The following is a 19,733-nucleotide window of genomic DNA, read 5'->3' as shown; positions in this document are numbered from 1 at the left end:
ATACTCAATATACTCACTATGCTCACTATATACTCACTATGCTCACTATATACTCACTATACTCACTATGCTCACTATACACTGACTATACTCACTATGCTCACTATATACTCACTATGCTCACTATATACTCACTATACTCACTATACTCACTATGCTCACTATACACTGACTATACTCACTATATACTCACTATACTCACTATACTCACTATGCTCACTATATACTCACTATACTCACTATAGTACTCACTATGCTCACTATATACTCACTATACTCACCATATACTCACTATGCTCACTATATACTCACTATACTCACTATATACTCACTATGCTCACTATATACTCACTATACTCACCATATACTCACTATACTCACCATATACTCACTATACTCACTATATACTCACTATGCTCACTATACTCACTATATACTCACTACTGTATATACTCACTATGCTCACTATACTCACTATACTCACTATTCTCACTATACACTGAATATATACTCTCTATGCTCACTATATACTCACTATGCTCAATATACTCACTATAACCCATGATAAATTGCAAAAAATTCAGTCAAAAAAGGGAATATTATCAGTATAATGTCAAATCTGGGAATACATTTCTTACCATGAATTTTCTTCACCAAAGGTGTCTACTAACATATCCCACATTGGTTTCTATTCAACCACCCTAGGGGAATCTTTGACAGCTGCTGAAAGTTGGGGTACGATACAACCATTATAAGGCAAAATGTTCTAAATTTCATTATGCTTCAAGTAGCATGTGATGTGTCAAACTAAGCTTTTCATGATTCTGAATCCATTCCAAGCATTAGTTTTGCACGAAAAACACTCCTTGGGCTAAAAACGGCCATAGCCGTCATCACAAATATGATGAGGTCAACACATTTGGGCATATTTGGGCAATATTTTCATGTCAATGACCCCCAAAAATATATGTAATTGGCCGCCGACCCCCATCTGAAAATATGTTGTTCCAAGGACTCCCCCAGAAACAAATATTTGAGTTAAAAACACTCACTCTGAAAGAATATATAGCTTGTAGATCTGCTATTTTTCAATAGCTAAAGTACTGTATAACATAATGCTTAAAACCCCAAAAGGGGTTCTCGTACAGAATGGGTTAAAGCATAATGAAATTTAGAACATTTTGCCTTATAATGGTTGTATGGTACCCCAACTTTCAGCAGCTGTCGAAAATTGGGATATGTTAGTAGACACGTTTACAAACACATTGGTGAAGAAAATTCTTGGTAAGAAATGTATTCCCAGATTGTATTAATATCCCCTGACTACAAGCACAAACAACAGAGCACTCGTTTCCCTGCAGCGGTTGTGGCAACCTGCTACAAATTGTCTACCGGGTGTGCGGAAGTCTTCTCTCCATGAGCAACAGAGGGTAAAATCAAGTTTGGGTCTTCTTCCTGGCAAAAATAGCTCACAAGAACATCTGAAGAGATCCAACTTACAAGCATACATCTGGAAACAGTGTCTTCAGCTGACGTGCAGACTACTGCAGACGTGCGTGTAATGAAAGCCAGACAGTTCATTAAAGGTATATATTTTTGAGTGGTGTAAACCACTCCTACAACTGGCTTTGTTAGTCTGTGCAGAAAAAATTAGCATGGTTGCTATGTTCACCCTGTTCACCCGGCTGTGATTTCATTACGTCAGACATGATTTCATTACGTCAGACAGGCTATATTACACCACTCAGTTCACACGGGTGTGATTTTTTTAATACAGAGAGAATTGAATCACATATCGTACAGGAAATGAACATAGACAAGTGAAAGATTGTATAACATTTTTTAAATGGCTTTTGCCTTTATTTTATATTTTTTATGGAGGGACAGACAGTAGGCTGACAGGAAATGGGGAGAGAGACGGGGGGAAGACATGCAGTAAAGGCCGTCGGGATCGGGAGTCGAACCCGCAGCACACTGCCAGACTGGATTGCCAGCCAAGGTGCCTGGACCACTGAGCCATGGCCCAGGCCAGATTGTATAACATTTAGAATTTAAAAAAGCTTGACATTTGGGCGAGTAGGCCTACTATGACGTCAAAGTTGTGCCGAGAAACACCTATATATAAAAGCCAAAAACACTCGTCATTTCATTAAGCCATAAATCGATCAAATCTTAAACCTTAAAAAAAATTGAAAGTGCTGTGTAATCTATGAACTTGCAGCTTTCAATTGACATGTCTCTGTGACATCACTGTGAGATGCTATCAAGCTAAAATAAATTGCGATGGCCTTTTCTCTTTTCAGGGACGAAAAAGGCAATATCTCTGAAAAGGAGCGACCCCCAAGGGGTCCATGGATGAAAAGGAGCGACCCCCAAGGGGTCCATGGATGAAAAGGAGCGACCCCCAAGGGGTCCATGGATGAAAAGGAGCAACCCCCAAGGGGTCCATGGATGCGGGTCTGAGAGCCGCCCTGCAGTCATGGGACTCTCCTCGGGCGAACGGGGCCAAAAATCACTCCCCGGCGCCTAAAAGCGCAAAAACGATGGCGGGACACTTTCCAACCTATAACTAGTCGCGACTAATCAGCAACTAGTCGAGACCATTAGCAACTAGTCGAGATCTGGTCGCAACTAGTAAGCAAATAGTTGCGACTAGAAACAAGTAGTCGCTTCAAGTAGTTACATTTTCTTTAAAGTAGCACAAACAATATTTTTAATAGAATGAAAAACACCAAAAAATAATGCTTTATTTTCAAATCCTCCACAAATCTTTGTATACCCAAACCAGATACATTTTATAATCTCTCCCAAACATTCAGTTCTTAATTTATAATCCCTCACTCAGACATGCAGCTACATATAAAAGCTAGTTCTTATACTCACATACATTTACTGACGGAAATGAATACAAGATTAGATTTACTCACACATACAAAGAGCAATACATTCAGTGAAGTCTCAGAGATTAACTCACAGATACCCCGCGGGACCTCCAGCCCGCGCATCACTAGTAGATTATTATTGTTGTTGTTGTTGTTGAAAATGTGATATTTGGAACTGATATCACTTGGTTTTATAGTATGCATAGTAGATATGTTTTATAGGTTGTTTGTAGGGTTCCATTTGTCCAACAACTTAAATGAACACTAGCTTTTGCCTTTTACTGTAGGCTTTTCTTTAATTTAAGTCAGAAAACACAATGGGGTGCAACCTGGTCACAGCACCGAATCGGCCTTACTCAGAGTTTTTAACGACTTGATTTTAACTGCTGACTCAGGTAGTCCGGCTGCCCTGGTCGCGTTTGACACCGTTGATCATAGCATCCTGCTCTCTAGGTTGGAGCACAGCGTTGGTATCACCGGTATTGCTTTACAGTGGTTTAGATCCTACCTGACTGACAGGAGTCTCGCTGTCAGGCTCGGTGAATACTCTTCACGCATCGCCCCCCTTTCCTGCGGGGTTCCCCAGGGCTCTATCCTAGGGGCTATTCTATTTTTGAGTGGTGTAAACCACTCCTACAACTGGCTTTTGTGTGCAGAAAAAAATGAGCATGGTTGCTATGTTCAAAATAATTTCTGACGTAATTAAATCACACCCGGGTGAACTGGATGACCGTAGCAACCGTGGTCATTTTTTCTGCACAAAAAAAGCCAGTTGTGAAATCATATCCGGGTGTGATTTCATTACGTCAGATCAGAGCTGATCAGGCTATATAATACCTTAACTTATATAATACCTCACATCGGACAAAAACTCCAGCTGAATCAACCTTACACCACTCAGTTCACACGGGTGTGATTTTTGTTATATATGCTGCCCCTAGGAGTCATTATTAAGAAACATAATGTCTCTTTTCATTTCTATGCTGACGATGTACAGCTTTATCTACCGTTAAATACAATTAACCTGCTCACAGACCCCTTTCAGCCACTCCTCAATTGTCTCTCCGACATTAAAAGTTGGATGCATAATAATTTTCTCACCCTCAACGAGAGTAAGACTGAGGTCATTATTTTGGGTCAACAGTCCCCTTCCCTTGCCACCTTAGGACCCCTCAGTGCTAACATCCACTCATCAATAAAAAATCTGGGTGTGATATTTGATAGTAATCTTAAATTTAATAAACAGATTAGCTCTGTGATTAAAACTAGTTTTTATCAACTTAGGCTCGTGTCCAGGATTAAGGGCTATCTCTCCCGACCTGACCTTGAGAGGGTCATCCATGCCTTTATTTTTTCTAGGCTCGATTATTGCAATGCGCTATATATAGGCATGGACCAGTCTGCCCTTAGACGCCTGCAGCTTGTACAAAATGCCGCCGCTCGCCTCCTCACTGGTACGAGGAGGCGTGATCATATCACTCCCATCCTTGCCTCACTCCACTGGCCACCTGTTAAATTCCGAATTGATTTTAAGATTTTATTATTTGTTTATAAAGCCCTTAATGGTTTGGCCCCCCTGTATCTATCGGTCCTAATGGACCCATACTCCCCAGCCAGGGCCCTGAGGTCAGCTGACCAGCGGCTCCTGACCGTGCCAAATTCTAATTACAGGTCCAGAGGCGACCGTGCTTTTTCAGTGGCCGGCCCCAAACTCTGGAACTGTTTACCCCTATATATTAAGTCTGCCCGCTCCTTAGAGGCTTTTAAATCTTTGCTTAAAACACATCTTTTCTCCCTGGCATTCAATGTTGCTTGACCTAGTTGCCCTGTCTAAATGCTTGTGTTGCTTCAATGTTGTTTTACTATATTGTTTGTGTTGATTGTATGCTTGTTATATGTTCATGTACAGCACTTTGGTTGACCTTCTGGTCTTTGTAAATGTGCTCTATAAATAAAATTTGATTTGATTTGATTTTGATTTGAAAGCTACATAAAACCTACATATAACATACTGTGCAATGCATCACACAGGATTTCGATTTTCGATCGAAATCCTGATTTTCGATGTATGATTTTTTGATGTCTTTTATCTGCAACATTAAAATGATATTCCCTATCCTAACTTACAGCTCAGAGCAGCTATTTATTTCCTCCGGCCATTGGTCAGTGAGTTATCCCTGTTGTTTCAGGTCAGAGATCAGCGTTGTAATGTGCTGCCATGCCTCTTGGATATGGTGTGACTCCGTGGTGCGGGCACAGATGGCGAAGCGCAAGACAAAGTGGCCGGATAGCTGGCATGGTACCAGGTGGATCCGCTTGGCATGATTGATCTTCTTCAACAAAGCCTCCGTCAGCTCATTTGAGCCCTTAGAGGAGCGATGGCAGGATGAGACAGGAGGTAATAAGATAAAAGGATGTTGAAAGAATATTTTCTACACATACTGTACTGTAGTAATGGATGACAAAATGATTTAGGAAATCCAACTTCACACTCATTTAGAAACATCTAGCAAGGCATTTGGCAGTATCTGTAATACTGTAGGCCTATGCAAACGAGCTCAGGGCAAGGGAAAGGTAAAAAAAGGGCTTATTTCTAAAAGTGAAAAAACCTCTAAAAGTTATGAAAATTGGTTTTACCTTCAGCCTGAAACAGACAAGTCCCATGACGACCTCCGCACAAATCTCAAACCTCTTGTCTGATCTCACTAAGCTCTCAAACTCTTTAGCCAGGCCCACATGCTGTAAGCAGAACAAAACAAGCTAAGTCTCAAGCTTGATTTATACTTTGTTGCATGATATAGACCATAAATTAGGCACGATTTATACATTGTCAATTATTGTTCAAATACAATACAGTAGTTACATGTAATAGTATAGTGTAATAGTTATGTTTAATGCTTAAACCACGGAAAGGTAGGCTATACAAATGATACGTAGCTTGCAGAGTTAGTTCAGTCAGATATACTCGAGGGACTCGAGGTGGCAATCAGCTGACCAATTGAGCAGAGTTTTCCTTCCTCTGAATATGCGTTCCTGGTGTTGTTATGCACTGTTTGCTCCCACCACCACCCCAGCACCACCGGTGGGCTCTGCTATTCCTGTTCCCCATGGGGGTGTTGTTATTGTATGTCTATCTCCCTGCTCTTAATGGTTAATGATGGTCGTATAATTGTGCCGAGCAGAGAGAAAAATGTAGCAGAGCCGAACGGCAAGATACAATATCATATGCACACTTGTATTCGCATTCTATAATAAATATTTGTTCAATCTATTTGTGAGTTATCTGACTGAAATGTTATGCTACTGTAACTTATTGTATGCTACAAGTTACATAGTAGGACCTAAGAAACCAGTATATACATATCATATTATATTATTATGCAGAATAATCATGATAGTATGCTGTAGTTGCTTAAATAGAAGTAAGAACGTCTTTTGTATCATGGCATTTAAGTGAGAGTTGATCTGATATTCAATGTAAACAATATCAGTATTAACAGATTTGAAGGTTGTATTTTCCTTTTATATTCACTAGATGGCAACATTGTGCTCTGATATGGTGTGACTCATTCTACAAATTAGACAGAACTTCTGAAATGTATAGAATGTGTGTCTAATAACCATGAAACGATAATGGTCAAAAAGAGAACAGTTCAGAAAATGTCTTTGTGGTCCTCTTGAATATTGTTTAAATTACATCATGAGATCAAAGTTCCCTATGGTAGAATTCATCCAATTATTATCCCAAATCTCACTGACACATACATATAGGGTGCATGCTGCACTGCTTGGAATTAGCCTACTTTAGTTTTACAAAGGAGGCATGTTGATATTCAAGGTGTGTGTGTGTGTGTGTGTGTGTGTGTGTGTGTGTGTGTGTGTGTGTGTGTGTGTGTGTGTGTGTGTGTGTGTGTGTGTGTGTGTGTGTGTGTGTGTGTGTGTGTGTGTGTGCATGTGTGCGTGTGTGTGTGTGTGTGTGTGTGTGTGTGTGTGTGTGTGTGTGTGTGTGTGTGTGTGTGTGCATGCGTGTGTGCGTGCGTGCACGTGTGTGTGCGTGTGTGTGTGTGTGGGCAGACATTATTACATACACATCCAATGCCAATTGTTTCCTAATGAAGCCAAACATTGGCCAACAACTTAGAGAACAGAACACTGCTTTGCTTCCTCATTCCCAGCCAATTATTCATCACCACACAGGTTTCATGAGCTATTATAATGGACTTACATTCATTTATTGTGTCCTTTTTCCTACTTTACTGTATGCTGCCTTGTTATTTAATCATTAGGCAATTATAATGTGTTGAAGATGGCGTCTTGGTCATCAAATGCCTCATTTTACTGCCTCCTTGACCTTGGCATGCTGCTGCCCAGACTGCTGGACCTAAAGGTCAGCACTATGTTCAGGTTTAAAGTAGTAAAACAATGGTTATCAACCCACTGGAGGGTTGGGAGGCCCCAAAATAATTTGGCAAAACACTGAGATGTTATTGATAATATAACATTAATATAAAGAACTTAAAGAATACTACGTTAGTTCCATTTATCCAAGGTTTGTTTATGAAATAAACATGCTGAAAATGCACATGGACCACCCAAGTGTTCACTTGACACGGTAGCCATTAAGTGGTCAGACGGGTGGGCCGCAAATTATTTCAATATTTTCATGGGCCCTGATCCAGAAAAGATTGAGAACTGAAACATCAAATTGATATATAATAATAACATTGTCATTCCCCATTTAGAAAATGGAAAGAGACTTCTCACACAAATAGTGTTTCCTTAAGCATACAGTCTGAATGCAAGAGATGTCAAATCATGTTAGCAATCACCAGCAGCATCATAGTATATAAACACCCAAACAAGCATATCATGTGTATTTTTGTGATCTTTCGATCTATTTTGATAGATGGATGTAGACACGTGGTATGGCTGGAGGGCATGTGCACTGTATGTTGCTACGAACTGATGCTTAATTTAATTTAAAACAGAGCAGACACAGAACAGGCTCTTGTAAGAAAGAGGAATGGAAAGGATTGAAGGGTGAAGAAATGGAAGACACATAAAGCTCATTATGAAAAGTGGACAGTATATACTGTATAGTCCCATATGATTGACAGATGATGTGTGTGAAGGCAGGGTGGGGTTTGGGGGTAAGGCAAAGGGCAGGGTTCCGAAGAAAGAGTGACATTTACACGAGAGAGGCAATACAGAACAGATATATCAGTTTGACAGGAGAAAAATTGGAAGAGAGAGAGAAGAAGGTGGCCAGTAAAACAGAGGCACACACATTTTCTCCCGAGTAACCAAAATGTCATCTTAACCTAATGTCGTGGACTAAACCGGAGGACACTCCGCCTGTTGCAATTGCTTATAACACAGCAATGGAATTACAGATACCTTTGGAAAAACATATGGCATTATATATTAGAGGAGAGAGAGAGTAAAGAGCTGAATTGGTATCCCACCTTTCGGATGTAATCCTGCAAGCCTGTGAGTCCATACATGCGGAAGACAAACCACATCTTTAATGAACGAAACCTTCTACTCAATGGAATCTGCCAATGCTGTGTGAGAGGAGAGGAAAGGAGACGCAAAGTCAGTCTCTTATGGCCAGCCATATTTTCTATTTGTATAAAGTATTATATATTTTGTATTTGGTTAATTTTGGTATATTTTGTGATGAGTTGGATTATGTTGTTATTATTTGTGGCTTGTATTTTATTGTTTTCCTCTTGTGCTCCTAATTAAGGTGCAGAATGGTGCTGTGAATGCTGTGAGAATGGTGGAGAGTTGGGTGTGATGCTGAAAGATGGTGTGAGTGTGAAGTGTAGTGGACGATTGAAAGCAGGTAGCGTTGCAAATTCGTCATTTTTTTTGCAAAAAGGGTGAAGTGTCCCTTTAAGTGTGCCTGCACCCGCTGCTCTGATAGCTCTGGGGAATGGCAGCCAGAAAGCAGCCGAGAATCAAGCACTCTGTCCCCCACCAAACGATGTAGCTTTCAGTCCTTTTGCATTTAGTTATATTGTGTCTTAAGTTTGGTCCTCAGTAATTTCTCTTTGCTTAATTAATCTTTGTAAAACCGTAGGGGCCTTAGGGGTGAATGGTCATTTATTTGTTTGGGTAATTTGTTTAACCAAATACTGTGTATTTTTGTCTCTTGTGTATCTTTATTAGGTAGTAGGTAAGTAGGTTCACTATAGTCTTTTTGTTGTTTCTTTCTGGCTAAAAATGTCAGGTTAGGGATTTAGTATAGGATTTATTGTAAACCTTCACCCTGGAGTGACTGAGTCAACCTTATGTGACAACCTCACGATAAAACTGCTGCTACTGAGATCATAAAACATTTCAGTTTTTACTTCAGTTGTCGTTCTTCCGTATTTAGGCCTATGTTACTACTTAGACAAATGGTCATAACACAGTCTCAACATATTCTGGCATTAAATGTATTGGAGTAAACTAAATAAATTATTATCATTCCTCTTACCCTATAATCTGTGATCACACCTGTGAAGAGAGAGATAAGGATTTAGTCACACATGCAAAGCTTAAATAAATATTCATATCCATCATAGATCAATCAACAATTAAATCTGTCCATTTGAGCAATTTTTTTTGTTTTCATCACATACAAAAAAAATACCCCTTCCATTTTTCTGAATATATCATACATTCTCAAACAGTTTTAAATATTGTGGGTGTCATGCAAATTGCTGTGACGTTAGCAGTTGAAACCTGAAATGTGTTTTCTTAGCCATTATGATTGATGTATTGCATGTATTCTGTTTATTTTAGTCTTTGCTTGCTTTATATATTTGCCTGCTCATTATAATGTGAACTTCAATACAATACTTCAATTAATTTATTTGACATGTCACACTCGGTGTAGATTTGATTAACAATATAGGCCTGTATACAGATTATGGTTATGGTTATTAATATCCAATCATCCAACATATGCCATGCCATGCCATGCCAACGGACCTACGGACTGTAGCTTTAAAACTAATTTATCTCAGAATCTGACTTGTCAGTGAGCTTAACTTCAGGTGGCAGGATTGTAAGGTTGACTAAGCTGATGTGATGATCAGATCCACTGATTCATTATCTGTCTTAACTTTCTGCCCCCCCCCCCCCCACCCATCTCCTTTCTCTCTCTCCAGCTGTACAGTATACTGCTCAGTATACACATGGCAAGTTGCACTTGCAGCTGTTTAATACAAATAATAGCGCTAAATACATATACAGTAGTTCATATAAATTATAAGGCATCCTTCATCCATCTATACCCATTCGATCTATTGTTCACAAATTACTAATGATGGGATGTATTAGCTTAGCTTAAATGGTAATGTTAAAAATAATAACACTACATACATGACTCTTGGTTTTCATGTGTGAGGTAGAGGGGGTCCATCTTGAAGGCCCCAATGATGTCAGATCTCCTCTTTACCCTGTGGACAAGAAAACAACAACAACAATACCATTGAAATAATTGTGCCGGCCCGTTTTGCTGCTTAGAGCTTACTTCTCTTCTCTCATTTTACACATTTTGTTCTCTAATTGCTATTGTGGATTTGTATGTGCTATGCTAATAGGTATATGATCTGTCTGGTGTCTGCTTACATTATATTGAGAACGAGCCAGCCTTATCATATACACAGTCAGTAATACTGTGTGATATACTGTATATGGGGGGAGGGGGACAAGTTTTGATTTGCGTTGTAACCAAGTGCCGTGTTTATGTTGGCTTTGTGCTGAGCACTGCCGACAATTCAGGTGGCATATGTATAAGGCATGTCAGAGTAGGACTGCAAATCTGTAATTTTATGAATAGTAAAATTTCAGCTTTCTATCTGAAAGAAACAACTGAACTCTGACTGACTACATTACTTCCATGAAGTCAAATCAGTGGTTTGTTTATAGAATAGTGTATTGTCATTATACAAACAGATACCATGTTATGAATGTGTTATTTTGAATGGCGGGCGAGTTGACAACGTCAGGTTGGGCATACAGTGTCAGGGGGTGCATACTTTTGTTAGACATACTGGGGTGCATACTTAGTTTAGACTAGTCATTGGTTAGACATGGGTTAAGGTTAGGTGCATGTATGTATGTATGTATGTATGTATGTATGTATGTATGTATGTATGTATGTATGTATGTATGTATGTATGTATGTATGTATGTATGTATGTATGTATGTATGTATGTATGTATGTATGTATGTATGTATGTATGTATATATGTATATAGTAAAACGTCTTTGATACCAAACACATTATACTTTTGACAGAGTAAAACTTATTTGAACCCAATATACTTTTAAAAACACACATGACAGCACTCATCAAATAACTCAATATACAAAATATAGCACACACATGTTCAATTTGTCAATGCAAAGTAAATACTTCTAAATAAAAAAAATATTTTGCCACAATACAATGGTCTTAAACATGAGCAACCACTCAGTTCACACGGGTGTGATTTTTTTTTTTACATTTTGGGAAAATGAAATGCCACCGAATTTAAGGATTAATCCTTTTCCTTGTCTTTATTATGGGCCAACTTGTGAAAGCTACATGCTTTTATTGTGAAGGGTCTCAGTTCTTACAGCCTGCAAGCTCACAGCCTCACAGCCACAGCCTACAAGCTCACAACGCGCTGCGTCCGCAACGCGTTGTGAGCTTGTAGATCAACTATTTTCAGCATGGCACACGTGTACGACGAAGAATAAATCAGGCATCACTGCGCTTCTGTGGAGGGAGGGAGATATATATTGTTGGCCGAACGAGGCGATCATGTATGGACAGTTGGACACATACGACATACCTCATCGACGCAAAAATAACAAGCAATTGGAATCTATTTTCCGTGGCACATTATAAACAAGTTTACTTTACCTCCTCAGTGTTTGGGTCGGGACATGTAGGACTATGTGTCTGCTGTCTGTGTGCATATGCTCGCTGCACGCTCCAGTGAAATTGTGCGGATTGAGAAAGATTAGTTAATTTGTGTTGGATAAGGGCTTATTGGTGGGTTTTCTGCTAGATATTAATAAGGAGTGATTAGGGTGTGTTTTAGCGGGGGTTTCGCCTGGAAGGCTCACTCACTTTTGAACGAAGTTGAACGTGAGAAAGTGACGTTCACACACGCCAGAAATGAACAGGCAGAAATACAGTGCGTTCAGTTCACGTTCAGCCGAAATAGGAACGCGTTCGTGAACTATCGTTCTTTGAACGCGTTCCGGTACATCACTGCCCATTTATACAGTAAAGTTGCCAGGCGAGTACAGGTGATTAACATTCCTATGGCCGATGGTCGTTAGAGTCTATTGTTCCGTTGTTGTTGTTGTCGCACGAATCCTGCAGCTCAGTAGCTATTGCTTTCGGGGGAGGGTTAGTGTTATTTTCGGTCAAATCAGGCGGCACACCTGGACACATCAAATGGCACAGTAAAGTGCCACGGCACACAGGTTGGGAAACACTGCTCTAGATAGTCTTCCACCATGTCTTCACCTCCTCCATAGGACACTAGGGGCAGTATTATGCGTGTCTTAAGTACCAGGTCTTATTACTTAACTTAAGACCTGGAGGTGTGGTCAATGCTGTTTGGCCACTGAGAATAGCCAAATGGCATTGATCACGCCTCCAGGTCTTAAGTTAAGTCATAAGACCTGGTACTTAAGACACGCATAATGCTGCCCTAGGACTAGACTAGAGGGTGATGTTTAAATGTCCAAATGTCAAGAAATTGCAGTGGCACAAACCCTGTCCATATAAAGTTTACTTGTATTAATAACCTAACATGGTTCATATATGTTTTATAGTAAGTGATATTAAGTGATATTTGAAATATTTGTTATGACTCAATAACAATTGGCACATTTAATAATGAGCTACAGAATGGCCTACACAATACAGAATTGCCTGTTAAGAGTTTGCATTCATCGAATTACTCTGAAACAGATGCCAACGACTGCCGTTCACCACTGTCAATGTCTACATGTCATTACCATTAGGTAACTGGGGGGGACAGTGTCCCCCCCAGTGTCCCCCCAGTATCCTCCCAGTGCCCCCCCCAGTGTCCCCCCAGTATCCTCCCAGTGTCCCCCCCAGTGTCCCCCCAGTATCCTCCCAGTGTCCCCCCCAGTGTCGAAAATCACGAAAAAAAAGCATGGACTGTAGTCCCTGGTCGTTTTTCCACCGATTTATGGAGTTGGAACAACAGATGTTCAGGAGGCGGAGAAACACACATTGACCCTGCCCTTCACGCCACTCTCCGCCCTCCACGCCAATCTACCTGTCCCCATTTATACCTTCCCAGTACCAACCAGAATCCTTTATGTATCGCCCGCCTCGCTGCGTCGCACACTAGCCGCCTTCCTACAGGCTTCTCGCATCCCACCCCCTTCACCTCCATAGCTCCTTACCCGCTCCCCTCAAAGGAGCTTATCGGCACTAGGAATACTGCATTCACTTCGCCAAAGTGGAACAAACGATTAAAACAAAACTCTCTCTCCTCCTCAGGTTCCTGCTGGGGGTGATCGTCCATGCGCACCGTAAGACGAACGCCTTACGACGAACGCCATATGACCTCCTCCCCAAATACTCCAGGGTCGGCGACCCCCCCTGGAACCTATACACCCGAACTCCTTCATTCATCCCTCCATTTCCTTACTGTCAATAAATCCTTAAACCTCCCCAATGGTGTGTTTTCTCCAACTAATGAATGAGGCTTAGAAAAAAATGACTCTCCATCTCGCCTACTCTCCCCCTACCTCCCCCTACCTGATCCCCCCTCTACTCTCCCCTACCTGACCAGTGTCCCCCCGGTGCCCCCCACCCAGTGTCCCCCCAGTGCCCCCCCTGTGTCCCCACAGTGCCCCCCCAGTTCCTCCCCAGTGTCCCCCCAGTGCCCCCCCCCCCCCCCCCAATGTCCCCTCAGTATCCCCCCAGTGCCCCCCCACTCCCCAGTGTCAAAAATCACGAAAAAAGCATGGACTGTAGTCCCTGGTCGTTTTTTCACAGATTTTGAGGCTTAGGAAAAAAAAGCCTCAAATCACGAAAAAAGCATGGACTAATCGGTGGTCGTTTTTCCACCGATTTTGAGGCTTCGAAAAAAAGTGTCCCCCCCCAGTGCCCCCCCAGTGTCCCCCACTCCCCAGTGCCCCCCCCCCCCAGTGCCCCCCCAGTGTCCCCCCAGTATCCTCCCAGTGCCCCCCCAGTATCCTCCCAGTGCCCCCCCCAGTGTCCCCCCAGTATCCTCTCAGTGCCCCCCCCCCAGTGTCCCCCCAGTATCCTCCCAGTGCCCCCCCCAGTGTCCCCCCAGTATCCTCCCAGTGCCCCCCCCAGTGTCCCCCCAGTATCCTCCCAGTGCCCCCCCCAGTGTCCCCCCAGTATCCTCCCAGTGCCCCCCCCAGTATCCTCCCAGTGCCCCCCCCAGTGTCCCCCCAGTATCCTCCCAGTGCCCCCCCCAGTATCCTCCCAGTGCCCCCCCCAGTGTCCCCCCAGTATCCTCTCAGTGCCCCCCCCCCAGTGTCCCCCCAGTATCCTCCCAGTGCCCCCCCCAGTGTCCCCCCAGTATCCTCCCAGTGCCCCCCCCAGTGTCCCCCCAGTATCCTCCCAGTGCCCCCCCCAGTGTCCCCCCAGTATCCTCCCAGTGCCCCCCCCAGTGTCCCCCCAGTATCCTCCCAGTGCCCCCCCCAGTATCCTCCCAGTGCCCCCCCCAGTGTCCCCCCAGTATCCTCCCAGTGCCCCCCCCAGTGTCCCCCCAGTATCCTCCCAGTGCCCCCCCCAGTGTCCCCCCAGTATCCTCCCAGTGCCCCCCCCAGTGTCCCCCCAGTATCCTCCCAGTGCCCCCCCCAGTGTCCCCCCAGTATCCTCCCAGTGCCCCCCCCAGTGTCCCCCCAGTATCCTCCCAGTGTCCCCCCCAGTGTCCCCCCAGTATCCTCCCAGTGTCCCCCCCAGTGTCCCCCCAGTATCCTCCCAGTGCCCCCCCCAGTATCCTCCCAGTGCCCCCCCCAGTGTCCCCCCAGTATCCTCCCAGTGCCCCCCCCAGTGTCCCCCCAGTATCCTCCCAGTGTCCCCCCCAGTGTCCCCCCAGTATCCTCCCAGTGTCCCCCCCAGTGTCGAAAATCACGAAAAAAAAGCATGGACTGTAGTCCCTGGTCGTTTTTCCACCGATTTATGGAGTTGGAACAACAGATGTTCAGGAGGCGGAGAAACACACATTGACCCTGCCCTTCACGCCACTCTCCGCCCTCCACGCCAATCTACCTGTCCCCATTTATACCTTCCCAGTACCAACCAGAATCCTTTATGTATCGCCCGCCTCGCTGCGTCGCACACTAGCCGCCTTCCTACAGGCTTGTCGCATCCCACCCCCTTCACCTCCATAGCTCCTTACCCGCTCCCCTCAAAGGAGCTTATCGGCACTAGGAATACTGCATTCACTTCGCCAAAGTGGAACAAACGATTAAAACAAAACTCTCTCTCCTCCTCAGGTTCCTGCTGGGGGTGATCGTCCATGCGCACCGTAAGACGAACGCCTTACGACGAACGCCATATGACCTCCTCCCCAAATACTCCAGGGTCGGCGACCCCCCCTGGAACCTATACACCCGAACTCCTTCATTCATCCCTCCATTTCCTTACTGTCAATAAATCCTTAAACCTCCCCAATGGTGTGTTTTCTCCAACTAATGAATGAGGCTTAGAAAAAAATGACTCTCCATCTCGCCTACTCTCCCCCTACCTCCCCCTACCTGATCCCCCCTCTACTCTCCCCTACCTGACCAGTGTCCCCCCGGTGCCCCCCACCCAGTGTCCCCCCAGTGCCCCCCCTGTGTCCCCACAGTGCCCCCCCAGTTCCTCCCCAGTGTCCCCCCAGTGCCCCCCCCCCCCCCCCAATGTCCCCTCAGTATCCCCCCAGTGCCCCCCCACTCCCCAGTGTCAAAAATCACGAAAAAAGCATGGACTGTAGTCCCTGGTCGTTTTTTCACAGATTTTGAGGCTTAGGAAAAAAAAGCCTCAAATCACGAAAAAAGCATGGACTAATCGGTGGTCGTTTTTCCACCGATTTTGAGGCTTCGAAAAAAAGTGTCCCCCCCCAGTGCCCCCCCAGTGTCCCCCACTCCCCAGTGCCCCCCCCCCCCCAGTGCCCCCCCAGTGTCCCCCCAGTATCCTCCCAGTGCCCCCCCAGTATCCTCCCAGTGCCCCCCCCAGTGTCCCCCCAGTATCCTCTCAGTGCCCCCCCCCCAGTGTCCCCCCAGTATCCTCCCAGTGCCCCCCCCAGTGTCCCCCCAGTATCCTCCCAGTGCCCCCCCCAGTGTCCCCCCAGTATCCTCCCAGTGCCCCCCCCAGTGTCCCCCCAGTATCCTCCCAGTGCCCCCCCCAGTATCCTCCCAGTGCCCCCCCCAGTGTCCCCCCAGTATCCTCCCAGTGCCCCCCCCAGTATCCTCCCAGTGCCCCCCCCAGTGTCCCCCCAGTATCCTCTCAGTGCCCCCCCCCCAGTGTCCCCCCAGTATCCTCCCAGTGCCCCCCCCAGTGTCCCCCCAGTATCCTCCCAGTGCCCCCCCCAGTGTCCCCCCAGTATCCTCCCAGTGCCCCCCCCAGTGTCCCCCCAGTATCCTCCCAGTGCCCCCCCCAGTGTCCCCCCAGTATCCTCCCAGTGCCCCCCCCAGTATCCTCCCAGTGCCCCCCCCAGTGTCCCCCCAGTATCCTCCCAGTGCCCCCCCCAGTGTCCCCCCAGTATCCTCCCAGTGCCCCCCCCAGTGTCCCCCCAGTATCCTCCCAGTGCCCCCCCCAGTGTCCCCCCAGTATCCTCCCAGTGCCCCCCCCAGTGTCCCCCCAGTATCCTCCCAGTGCCCCCCCCAGTGTCCCCCCAGTATCCTCCCAGTGTCCCCCCCAGTGTCCCCCCAGTATCCTCCCAGTGTCCCCCCCAGTGTCCCCCCAGTATCCTCCCAGTGCCCCCCCCAGTATCCTCCCAGTGCCCCCCCCAGTGTCCCCCCAGTATCCTCCCAGTGCCCCCCCCAGTGTCCCCCCAGTATCCTCCCAGTGTCCCCCCCAGTGTCCCCCCAGTATCCTCCCAGTGTCCCCCCCAGTGTCGAAAATCACGAAAAAAAAGCATGGACTGTAGTCCCTGGTCGTTTTTCCACCGATTTATGGAGTTGGAACAACAGATGTTCAGGAGGCGGAGAAACACACATTGACCCTGCCCTTCACGCCACTCTCCGCCCTCCACGCCAATCTACCTGTCCCCATTTATACCTTCCCAGTACCAACCAGAATCCTTTATGTATCGCCCGCCTCGCTGCGTCGCACACTAGCCGCCTTCCTACAGGCTTGTCGCATCCCACCCCCTTCACCTCCATAGCTCCTTACCCGCTCCCCTCAAAGGAGCTTATCGGCACTAGGAATACTGCATTCACTTCGCCAAAGTGGAACAAACGATTAAAACAAAACTCTCTCTCCTCCTCAGGTTCCTGCTGGGGGTGATCGTCCATGCGCACCGTAAGACGAACGCCTTACGACGAACGCCATACGACCTCCTCCCCAAATACTCCAGGGTCGGCGACCCCCCCTGGAACCTATACACCCGAACTCCTTCATTCATCCCTCCATTTCCTTACTGTCAATAAATCCTTAAACCTCCCCAATGGTGTGTTTTCTCCAACTAATGAATGAGGCTTAGAAAAAAAAGAATCACGAAAAAAGCATGGACTATAGTCCCTGGTCGTTTTTCCACCGATTTTGAGGCTTTGAAAAAAATGCCGAAAGTGCCCACCCCAGTGTCCACCCAGTGCCCCCCAGTGCCCCCCGTTTTTCATCATTTTTGAAGATTTGAAAAAAAGACAAAAATCACTCCGAGACCATGGGCTATATAGCCCATGGTCTCGGACTATAGCATGCCGTTTTTCATAATGTTTAAGGATTTGAAAAAAGACGAAAATCACTCCAAGACCATGGGCTATAGCCCATGGCCTCGGACGGCATACTATCCGTTTTTCATACTTTTTTGAGGATTTGAAAAAAAGACGAAAATCACTCCGAGACCATGGGCTACAGCCCATGGCCTCGGACGGCATACTATAACATGCCGTTTTTCGTCATTTTTGAGGATTTGAAAAAAAGACAAATCAATCCGAGACCATGGGCTATAGCCCATGGACTCGGACGGCATACTATAGCATGCCGTTTTTCATCATTTTTTGAGGATTTGAAAAAAAGACGAAAATCACTCCAAGACCATGGGCTATAGCCCAAGGCCTCGGACGGCATACTATAGCATGCCGTTTTTCATAATTTTTGAGGATTTGAAAAAAAGACGAAAATCACGGACTGCATACTATAGCATGCTGTTTTTTGAAAAGGATTTGAAAAAAGACGAAAATCACTCCGAGACCATGGGCCAATGCATTGGGCGTTTAACTTAAACGCCCAATGCATTCTCAATGGCAATAGCGCAAACTTTGGCATGCTACTAGTCCTACATACTTACACCTAGAAACCCCATTGAGACCTATTTAGGTTCATCTTGGTGGACATGTTTGCCTGAAAAGGAATCTTTGAAATGTTTCATAGTTTTAGAAATATAGTGCTTTCAAATTTGAGAAACTAATAATGGGGCTCAATGGCAGGTTATGGCAGGTCAAAAAATCACTTTCACCTAGAAACTCCATTCACACTTTTTATAATTCAGCTTACTGTAGAGACACATGCTGGAACCTTTTACTTTGAAATGTTTTGTAGTTTCTGAGTTATTTAACTGAAACGCGCAATGCATTCTCAATGGCAATTGCGCAAACTTTGGCATGCTACTAGTCCTACATACTTACACCTAGAAACCCCATTCAGACCTATTTAGGTTCATCTTACGGTGGACATGTTTGCCTGAAAAGGAATCTTTGAAATGTTTCATAGTTTTAGAAATATAGTGCTTTTAATTTGAGAAATTTATAATGGCAGATAGTGGCACGTCACTTTCACTTTCACCTAGAAACTCCATTCACACTTTTTATAATTCAGCTTACTGTGGAGACACATGCTGGAACTTTTTACTTTGAAATGTTTTGTAGTTTCTGAGTTATTTAACTGAAACGCGCAATGCATTCTCAATGGCAATTGCGCAAACTTTGGCATGCTACTAGTCCTACATACTTACACCTAGAAACCCCATTCAGACCTATTTAGGTTCATCTTACGGTGGACATGTTTGCCTGAAAAGGAATCTTTGAAATGTTTCATAGTTTTAGAAATATAGTGCTTTTAATTTGAGAAATTTATAATGGCAGATAGTGGCACGTCACTTTCACTTTCACCTAGAAACTCCATTCACACTTTTTATAATTCAGCTTACTGTGGAGACACATGCTGGAACTTTTTACTTTGAAATGTTTTGTAGTTTCTGAGTTATTTAACTTAAACGCCCAATGCATTCTCAATGGCAATAGCACAAACTTTGGCATGCTACTAGTCCTACATACTTACACCTAGAAACCCCATTCAAATGTATTTAGGTTCATCTTACGGTGGACATGTTTGCCTGAAAAGGAATCTTTGAAATGTTTCATAGTTTTAGAAATATAGTGCTTTCAAATTTGAGAAATTTATAATGGGGCTCAATGGAAGATAGTGGCACCAAAAAATCGCTTTCACCTAGAAACTCCATTCACACTTTTTATAATTCAGCTTACTGTGGAGACACATGCTGGAACTTTTTACTTTGAAATGTTTTGTAGTTTCTGAGTTATTTAACTTAAACGCCCAATGCATTCTCAACTAGCATGCTACTAGTCCTACATACTTACACCTAGAAATCCCATTCAGACCTATTTAGGTTCATCTT

General features: G+C 44.6%; 1 protein-coding gene across 1 annotated transcript in view; it reads right to left on the bottom strand.

Annotated features, from left to right (window-relative positions):
- Nucleotides 1-5,053: 5,053 nt before the first annotated feature.
- LOC306925011 (aromatic-L-amino-acid decarboxylase-like) overlaps nt 5,054-19,733 on the bottom strand; it is a gene marked incomplete at both ends in the record, with an annotated part of 84,847 nt that continues 70,167 nt past the window's right edge. The window contains 5 exons of the mRNA XM_079503690.1: nt 5,054-5,248; nt 5,520-5,621; nt 8,348-8,446; nt 9,367-9,386; nt 10,257-10,333. Of these exons, the coding sequence (XP_079359816.1) occupies nt 5,054-5,248; nt 5,520-5,621; nt 8,348-8,446; nt 9,367-9,386; nt 10,257-10,333 (493 nt within the window). The remainder of the gene's footprint in view (nt 5,249-5,519; nt 5,622-8,347; nt 8,447-9,366; nt 9,387-10,256; nt 10,334-19,733) is intronic.

Source organism: Electrona antarctica (assembly GCF_951216825.1).
Source record: "Electrona antarctica genome assembly, chromosome: 6".
In the NCBI taxonomy this organism is placed as follows: Eukaryota; Metazoa; Chordata; class Actinopteri; order Myctophiformes; family Myctophidae; genus Electrona; species Electrona antarctica.
Note: the sequence above shows the minus strand (reverse complement) of the source record. Positions and strands in the feature narration are given on the sequence as shown.